General features: G+C 40.2%; 1 protein-coding gene across 1 annotated transcript; it reads right to left on the bottom strand.

Moving 5' to 3' along the window:
• Window positions 1–1000: 1000 nt before the first annotated feature.
• nptx2b (neuronal pentraxin IIb) lies at window positions 1001–8041 on the bottom strand. Its single transcript, XM_061230483.1, has 5 exons — window positions 7598–8041; window positions 5307–5526; window positions 4765–5009; window positions 1622–1801; window positions 1001–1228 (listed from the first exon to the last, which is right to left on the bottom strand). The coding sequence occupies exons 1-5, from the start codon at window positions 8039–8041 to the stop codon at window positions 1001–1003; spliced, it is 1317 nt and encodes a 438-aa protein (XP_061086467.1).
• Between the last annotated feature and the right edge of the window lie 1436 nt (window positions 8042–9477).

Genomic DNA, 9477 nt, shown 5'->3' with positions numbered 1-9477 from the left:
ATCTAAGCAATAATAAAAAAAAATGCAGCACAATCGATTGGGAATAAACAAATTCAATTAAATAGATTACAGTGAAATTACATAAAATGTAATTTTGTCTGACACTCCCAATATGATAAATGAACTCAGCTATAGGTTGGTTATCATTCACAGCATGGACAATTAGAACTATACACTCTTGGAATGCTAAAGCACTTGGCTGTGAGTTGCAGTTGGTCCACTGTGACTTTACTATTCACCTCAGCAGGCCCAGTCACAAATCTGCTTGGAGCATCAGTTCTTGGGAGGTATTAGGGTAGATTGGCAAGAATGAGTTTGTTCCGTACACTAATCTATGTGCTTTTGACCCACGAGACATGCAAACACGTTTTGCAAGTCAAATCCTGTGAGCGGATATGTGTGTGTGCACCTGTAAACACAACCCGACACAGCTGGTGCGGTATTCTGGCTGAATTATGCTCCCTTTCCCTCCAGTTCCTGTTCAATTGTAAGGCACCTTGTACTTTACAGGTACAATAGGTGCTTCTGTCCTCAAAAATGATACTTTTTTGCTATCATTGAACAGAGTATAAATGTAGATGTGGATATAATGTCGTTGATATACTGTTATTGTACCTCACTTCTCTGTGTTCAAATTTAAGTTTATGCTGAGCCACCCAGATCTTCCTTTTCAGGGCGAAGGACAGAAGAAATCATAATGTTTCACATTTAAATAAATATAAAATTCAAATATCTTTTTTTCAAATACAAAGCATATCCATATTTTTTTTCCCATGAATGCACCTGAGAGCATAAAGCAATGGAGTCTCAACACACAGGAAAACAATGACTGACATAATGTATGCAGGAATATAAATGCACAGTGAACACTCTCCACCTCACCAGCTCCCCCAGAAGCTCACCCCATGTATGCCGTCTGGAGCACAGCCTCTCTGAAGCGGGAGTGCACTGTGCCTTTGGGGAGGCTTGGCAGAGGTTTTATCCCAGCACGGAGCACCCCTTAGGAGTCAAAAAAGCGATCTTCACATATCTCCAGCGCCCACTTGGTGGCACCGCCCAAGACCTCCACGTTGGTGTCGATCCACGGTATGATGTTGCCCGGCATGTAAGATGAACAGTTAGCCATGTTCATGATATCCACAGGCCGTAACACGCGGTCCCACACGTTGAACTGGCTCAGCTCTCCCACAAAGGCCTGCGTGGCATCAAACCGCCCGCCTACGGTGTCCTGCCAGGGCCAAAAGGGACAGGCAATATTAAAACATCTTTTGTCAATTATTGCCAGTATGCTTCATTCATTTCCGTTTAGTTAGTCATATGGCAGATATAATGTAATATGACTCAGAACTTTGCAGATCTTGACTTTATCCCACCAAATCAGGAAGACAAAGAGACCGCTCTGTCTGTGAATGTTCTGATGATGTGTTGCTTATTTCCAGCCTCAGCTGAAACAAAAATATGACTGTGGTGCAGCTAGTTGTGCTACGTTACACAGTTTTCAATTGTGGTGTTGGAACAGTGTGGCAGTTCAGCTGTGACACACACAAACACACACACACACGCAGTCTTTAACTCAGGGACACTAAGCACAGTAGGAAGGGTGTAGGTCTCCAAACTGTACCTGTTCCTGCCCCAGGATAATGACCCCTCCAGGCTTAATGGGATGCCAAGGGGCCAGATTCTCCCCGGACCCCAGCTTCTCCCCATCCTGATAGGCCTCCCACAGCCCGTCTCTGGTGGTCCAGGTGATGCAGATGTGGTGCCAGCGGCCATCGCTGATGGACAGGGGCAGCTGGGCCACCTGCACAGAGCAGAGCGGGCATGAGGCACAGATGCGGGAGGTGGAAGGACATCAAAGATATCCACAAAGATAAATATGAAACCCACAAGATAAATAAGCTCCCAAAGTGAAAATGAAGATGAAATACAGCATAACATTTTCAATAAAAACCAAAAGTCCTCCAGTGAATATCGGCACTACTGCAACCTATAGATCATTTTCACAGCGTGTATCCACACCAACTGTAATTTCAAGATCGTCTCATGGAATTATATGCACACTTCCACAGGCATAATTCTACTTCACTCTGGTCTAGTATTTGCAACAGAATATCAGCAGTTATTACAGTATGAGAGTAGTTTGACAAGAATACTAATATTAATGTTATGATCATGATGAACATACTGTATTCATCATGAAGCTGTGCAGTCCATAATATTTGGACATGACACAATTTTTGTTGATGGCTCTGTACTCCGGAACAATGGATTTTAAATGAAACAATGAATATGAGGATAAAGTACAGTTAGCTTTCATTTGTGGGCATGTAAATCCATGTTCGGTGAATCATGTAGGAATTGCAGCCCTTTTAAACATAGTAGTCCCTCCATTTTGAGTGACAATTGGCTGCTCAGCTGTTTCTTTGCCAGCTGTGTGTTAATGCATCATTAGTTTGTGAACAAGAAAACAAAAGGTCTGGAGTGGATTCTAGGTGTGGAATTTGCATTTGGAGTCTGATGTTCCAAGACTTGAAACATACCCTATGCAAGTTGGCAAACACAGTCACTTACAAAGCAAAGTCAATATCACACCTCATCGTGTTTGTTGTTGTTGTCTCTGAACATGAGGACCAAAGAAGTGTCAATGCCAGTAAAGCAGGCCTTTACGGAGTGGAGAAATCAGAACAAATTAATCAGAAACATAGGCAAAAAATTGAGTGTGTCACAAAATGTTTTGTGCATTGGTAAGAAGCAGGAACACACTGGTGAGCTCAGCAATAGCCAACAGGTAGACCAGTGTAGTGTATGACCAAATAATACTTTGAATTTAAAAGAAATCAATTTTCGAACAAATCAAGACAAGAACACTCTCCAGGACATAGGCATAGAAGTGTTAAAGACTAAAATAAAGCGAAGACTACACAAAACTAACCTCAGTGGTTTCACTGCAGGACGCAAACCACTGGTAAGCCCCAATAGCAAAACAGCCCAGAAAAAACACTACATTTGAAAAACTGCACAGTTCTTGAAGTCTTATGGACAGATGGACAATGATGGAACATGGTGGTGGTAGTCTTATGGCTTGAGCATGCATGGCTGTCTCATTGTTATTGATGATGTGGCTGCTGATGGCAGCATCAGGATGAATTATGAAGTGATTCAACCAAAAGCCTCAAAACTCATTGGACAGCACTTCACCTTGCAGCAGGTCAATGACCCAAAACATACTCCCAAAGCAACCATGGGGGTTTTTAAGGCCAAAAAGTGGTACAACCTTGACTGACCAAGTCAATCATCTGAATCAACTAAACATGTGTTTCACATGCTGAAAACAAACCAGAAAGCAAGAAACATCATCAGGGAAGATACCCAGTGTCTGCTGAGGTATATGAGTCCCAGACATCAGGCAGTCACTGGATGCAAAGTAGTAAACATGAAAACTTTATATGAGATTATATTCATTTGTCCAATTACTTTTGGTCCTCATTTCAAATCTAATGTGATGGAGTACACAGCCAAAAAAAACTAAAAACTAAAACTAAATACTACTGGGCTGCACTGTATATAGGGAGAGAGCAGTGTGTGAAAAAAGGACATACACTCAGAGAGCACTTTATTAGGTCCTTATTAGCCTATGTTTTATTTATTGGTCTTCTGCTGCCGTAGCCTATCCACTTTGCATTACTGTCACCTTCCTGTCAACTTTGACAGGTCTGGCCCTTCTCCTCTGATCTCTCTCATTAACAACACATGCTCACTGCAGTTTTTGAGATACTCCAACCACCCTGTCTGCCACCAACAATCATTCCACGGTCAGAGTACCTTACATCACATTTCTTCCCCATTTTGTCGGAAAAACATCTGAACCTCTTTTGACTTGTTTGAATGCTTGTATGCATTTAGTTGCTTCCACATGATTGGCTGATTAAATATTAAACAAGCTGGTGTACAGGTCTACCTAATAAAGTGCTTGCTGGGTGTACATTGGTATGTAAATTGCCTCTGTTTTGCATGCAGACTTAATTTGATTTGGATGCAGCACATTCAACTCACTTCCCTATTAGATTCATAAAAATTTAGCATACACACACATTTCAAACTATCACAGCACAAAGAAAAGATACATTAGGAGCATGTAACTGAAATTTGCATAGCTAACATAATTTTGTCACTTCTTTTATGAGGCAGCAATCCAGGAAGCTGATGGCATTTATTGAACTAGTTCTGGCATGAGCACTGAAAATACTGCTAAGAAGCAGCTATGAAACAAAGCTCCACAGAGATGCAAGGTTGGCAGCTTGTTGTCAGACTTTTTTTTTCCAGCAGAGAATCAATAATATAATAAACCATATACCTTTCCCCTACCTGTTTTTATACCCAACGGCACTGTAGTGGACTGCAATCATTTCTAAAAATGTATAAATAACCCTGTCATTTACTGTAAGCACCAATGACTCTCAATACACCAATTAAACAGGACTGGAAAACATTCTGCCAGCGACAGAAAGTACTTTTCTGAACAACTTCCCACTTTTTTTTTCACCCCAATTTATAAACCAGTAACTAGTTGCATTAAATATGCAGACTACACTGTAAAACAACCAGAAGTCTGGAAAACTCAAGAACCCTGAGCGATGTAAACACATCGAAGAAGCTCTCATTTTAACATTGTGTGCGGTGACTAATAGAAGTACCAACATGTGAAATAAAGCAGAGGGTGAATGGGAAATGAAGGGTTGTCCTTCTCATTGAAAGACCACCCACCTTATCATTGATGAGGAGCTCAATGGGATTATTTCCCCATTCGATCAGCACAATCTCATTAGCTTGTCCTGGGACGCCGTAGGAAAATGGAGTGCCTATGCCAGGGCTAGCGCTGGACTTGATCCACATGCACACAGTGAAGGCGTACATCTCAGGCAGACTCTTCTTAATGCGCCCATACAGGTAGTTTGTGCGGAGAGGGAGGGAAACTTTGAATTCCTCAGGGGATTTGAATCCACTGTTTCCTGCAGTCAACAGTAAAAAAAACATGGGTATCACAGTCCCATAACCCCTCATGATGCCAAACTCGTCAACCTCATAGCTAATGCTTCAGAATCCTTCAACTCAGTCCCATTTAACAAATGTGACACTATTTCAAAACCCCAACTTAATAAATCACACACAGCAAAATGTCCAGTGTTAAAACAATTCTTACATTTTGAGTACATATGTTCCCTATAGTTCCTAAAAAATGAAATAATGAAATTGAGTGATGTTTAAAGTTCAGTTTATACGGTGTCTCTAAGACCGGAGGAGCGGACCTTTCTCCAGCTCGTTGATCCTCTCCAGCAGGGAGTTGAGGGTGCTCTCTGTGCGATGGCGGTGGGTAGCCGTCTCGTTGTACAGCTGGCTCTTCTCCTCCTCCAGCTCGGCCACTTTGCTCAGGAGCTGAGTCTCTAAGTCCCCCAGCCTGCGCTGGAGCATGTCTCGAAGCTCGCTGGGAAAAGACGTGCCCGACATATTGGCTCTCGTGTGCTGTTGCTATGGAAAAACCAATAAAGGGTTATTACATTCACCAAAAAGAAATAAAAACATGATGTATGACTTTGATCATTGTGCATCACAGTTCAGGATGTACTGCAGCACTGTCGTACATAACATTCTCCAGACAGAGGTTGTAGCCAAAGGTACAGTTTATACTTAACTGGATTACATTGAATTGCCATTATTACTCTAGTCCAGCTAAATATATTCATTTCAACATCTGACTAATTGAAACAAGAATTATATGCACTGTAGCATTTCAATGTTCTTACAAACAACCAAAAAAAACTGTACTCTCAAGCAAGGATTAACATGCTTAAGAAAAATGCTTTAACTAAAAATGAAACAACTATGCCCAAGAGAATGTCGGTATATTAGTCTAGTGTGATTCAAGTGTATGGACAATACAGTACTGCAGTACAGCATGAACTATATCAATTGAACCAAAAGAGCAGAGGTAAATGGCAGCCTTCTATTCGGCTGGGCTTTAGTACTGAACACGTTTCTCTTAAAATAAGCTTATCAGAGGCATCGTTCTTGTGATTCATTCTCAATCCTGTAGATTTCTCTAAAGTATATAAGAAGCATTATGAACTCAAGGCACTCTAACCCTACCTTACCTGGAGCACATCAGCAAAGCCCCCACTAATCCCTATTAACCTGGGAGTAACTCATCTACAATGACACCTCTCTTAATCACTGGACATCACACAGAGAACTGTGAACAACGCTATCTGAAAAGTAATACATTATTAATATCAGAAGCGTCAGTGTATCAGGCAACCAGCTTTTTTCAAGACTGGTCGGCTAACAAGACAAAAGAATTGGAAAACTGCAACTGGAAATGTATGAAACAATGTAGGATACTATAAAGAAGTTATTATAGCACATACCTCTCAAGAAAATAACCCTGAGTATACACAACACATATAATAATTGTAAATATTATCAAAACAAAAGTAAATAAAGTCAGATTTAAATACATGCGAAGACTTTAAGATGTAGACACACTCATATGTATGGGTAAGAACAATTATTCTGGCCTTTAGTGGACATATGTAAAATAGATGGGATATGACAAAATGTCTTCTGATGAAATACCAGAAATTTGTTCTAATCATATAAGGCGTCTTTATCATGAAAATAGTATAAGACCATTTGCATTATGTTCTAATACCAAGTGTCTCGTACCATAACACACAATATTACACTGAGCACACAACCTCAAGTTAAAAAGGCAAAACAGTGGCATTTTGAAGAGAAAATCCATTGTATTGAATTGTAATGCTCTTTCATGTATAGACATTTCATAAATACCCTTCAGACATTATGTGGCTACATACTTCCAGATGTCTGGTTCTTGTTTTGTCTATATTCAACAATGCAGCGTAATACTTCAGTCAGCTGGGGGTGAAGGAAATCCGTAGGTGTCCTATTTATAGGGGTAATCCGCTAAATCCCAGACACCACAAAATGAATACAAAAATAGACACGCGCACACACACACACACACACACACACACACTTTCTCTCTCTCTCTCTCTCTCTCTCTCTCTCTCTCTCTCTCTCTCTCTCTCGCATGCTCTCTCTTTCTCTTGCTCTCTGTGCTATTAATTAGGTGGACATAAGGTATGTTGCTTTAATGTACACGCACAAATAAATAAAGAAATACATTTGCCGTATTTACATTTCACGTATTTGTCCCTCGCATGGAACAGGTAGCCTATAGGGCAGAATGGTTTGATAGGGTAATATGCACGTGCTGAACAATTAAGGTGACTATTAAGGTGCTATTGCTTGTCACTGTTGTGCATAAAATTATACCTCTCGCCAGTGGTACATAATTCATTTGTCCATGTTTTGCTTATTAATAGTGCTTATTAGTACCCAAAAAGAGCACTGTTGTGCCTTTCAGGATACATTTGGCAAATTTCTTCCCTAAAGAACTAAAATGTACCACCTCCTTACCTCTATTTCTATGAGAACTGTAATATAATGTAATATAATGTATGGTTAGGGTCAAGCATGATGCTGAGCCCATGTAAAAATATCCCCCTTTGAATCTTACCTCCAAGTTTTCCAGTCGATTCTTGAGACTCTGCATGGTCTTTCCAAGGTGGTCAATAGTGTCACTCGGGTCTCGAGGGAGATCTCCCATAGTGTTCTTGTTGTCTTTTCTCCAGGATCCTTGACCTCTGTATTTCCCTCCCGGCTGCATGTCTGACTCGCAGCTTGAGAGTTTGGAAGTCAACTCCTTTATTGTACCGAGTTGGTTGACAATAGTCTCCTTTTGTTGTAGGATGGTCTCTCGCAGTTGCATGACTGTGTTCTTTAATTCTTCTTCATCCGCGACCGTGCTCTGAATGTGTACGGGAGGTAGTGCACAACTTGGGTTGCTACCTGCAGGTACTGCGGTACAGATATAGCGGGTCTCTTTTGCACCCTGACCGTGCACAATCCTTCCATTACGCAACGCGTAAAAGCATAAAAGTGCTGCTAAGAAGGCGAACATACTGTACCGACTACAATGATGAATAATACACTAAACAGAATATAGCAAAATATTTGAGGCTGTCCTGAGATTCAGGCGTACTGCTCTTGTACAACTCCTATGTAAATTCAGAACATTCAGAAAGGTTTGAATGATATTTCGTCTTTAAGTGAAAACATCTAATATGCTGCTAGTTTGCCACGGACAGTGCACACAATAACACATTAAAATGACCTTTGCTTTATGTGATATTGCGATAGAACGAGAAGTCCGCGTTTACTAATCGTCATACAACGTAAGTTGTAAACCATTAAGATAATTATTTTAAGTTGGCTCTGGCCGAATGCGGATTCATGTTGAAAAAGAAAGTCGCCGGGTGTTTTTCTTCAGACCATAAAAAGTTTTCCTCACATAAAATATTACTGTCGAAATTCCAAGAGAATAATTTCACAGCAGAAAATTGGATAAAGACGCGGCAAAGTGGCAGCATACCCAGTTGCAGCTGCCGCTCCAGGATGTTACTGTACTTTCTTCGTGGTTCTGAAAAGACAGCGACAATGGATTAATGTGCACGCGTTTTCATTGGCTGTGGCTTCTAGCACGTCACCAGTTCCTTATGTCACTCAGGCACAATGGTTTTAGGAAAAAATAGCGCATTTATCTGGAGCGAGTTAACTTCAGAGAAGGGTGCAGGAAATTTGCTTTCAGATGAGTTACATACTTTCAGATGCGGCATTATGAGAATAAATTAATACTATGCTTTAATTATGTGCGCCAAACTTGTACCATTATGATGGCAAAATAAATATTTTCACAGGCTGGCGGTTATGTTAAGCCTATATGTTCTTCTCTTAATTCAAAGGATTCAAATAATATAACTCTGTTATAATATTGTCATTTATATCGACCGTATGTTTTGCCGTTTTAGGCAATTTATATCCCGTTCATTATTTAAGTATTTATATAACCACCTTTTCATCATTTCGGTTTCACATTATAACTTGCTATTCTGTACCAATGCCAAATTGTCTTGAATTCCACTTTCGATACCAAAATCCATAAAATAAAAAGAAATACTCAGACACCATTGCCTTTTACACCATTGCCTTTTAGCTTAATGTTCGAAAATGGCTATTGCATTTAAAATATCATCAAATATTAATTAAATCGGGGGTCTTTGTTTGGCTAATGGCTAGAGTTACTATTTTCACTAGAGCATATGACCCAAGGGAATTACAACTACTGTTACAGTCAATATCCTCATAGACACTGGATTAGCACGGTCACCTGACTAATCATGCAGTTTGTGGTTAATTGTGTTCCTAATATTTTTCCTAACAGTGTAAAAGCGAGGAAAATAAACACAGATGGAATATCAAAATAAGTCTTAAGAGTATCTAAGTGCACCAGCACCCAGCGGCATACAGACCAATTCAATATATTCTGCACAGTTTGAT

The sequence above is a fragment of the Conger conger genome, chromosome 2 (assembly GCF_963514075.1).
Source record: "Conger conger chromosome 2, fConCon1.1, whole genome shotgun sequence".
Taxonomy (NCBI): domain Eukaryota; kingdom Metazoa; phylum Chordata; class Actinopteri; order Anguilliformes; family Congridae; genus Conger; species Conger conger.
Note: the sequence above shows the minus strand (reverse complement) of the source record. Positions and strands in the feature narration are given on the sequence as shown.

What these genes read in the sequence shown, in the direction of transcription:
- nptx2b (XM_061230483.1), bottom strand. Translation starts at nt 8,041, where the DNA reads ATGTTCGCCTTCTTAGCAGCACTTTTATGCTTTTACGCGTTGCGTAAT. An exon ending in AGCTCCTCATCAATGATAAG is followed by an intron (nt 1,802 to 4,764) that starts GTGGGTGGTCTT and finishes TGCTCTGTGCAG; the next exon opens with GTGGCCCAGCTGCCCCTGTC. An exon ending in TTATCCTGGGGCAGGAACAG is followed by an intron (nt 1,229 to 1,621) that starts GTACAGTTTGGA and finishes TGGCCCTGGCAG; the next exon opens with GACACCGTAGGCGGGCGGTT.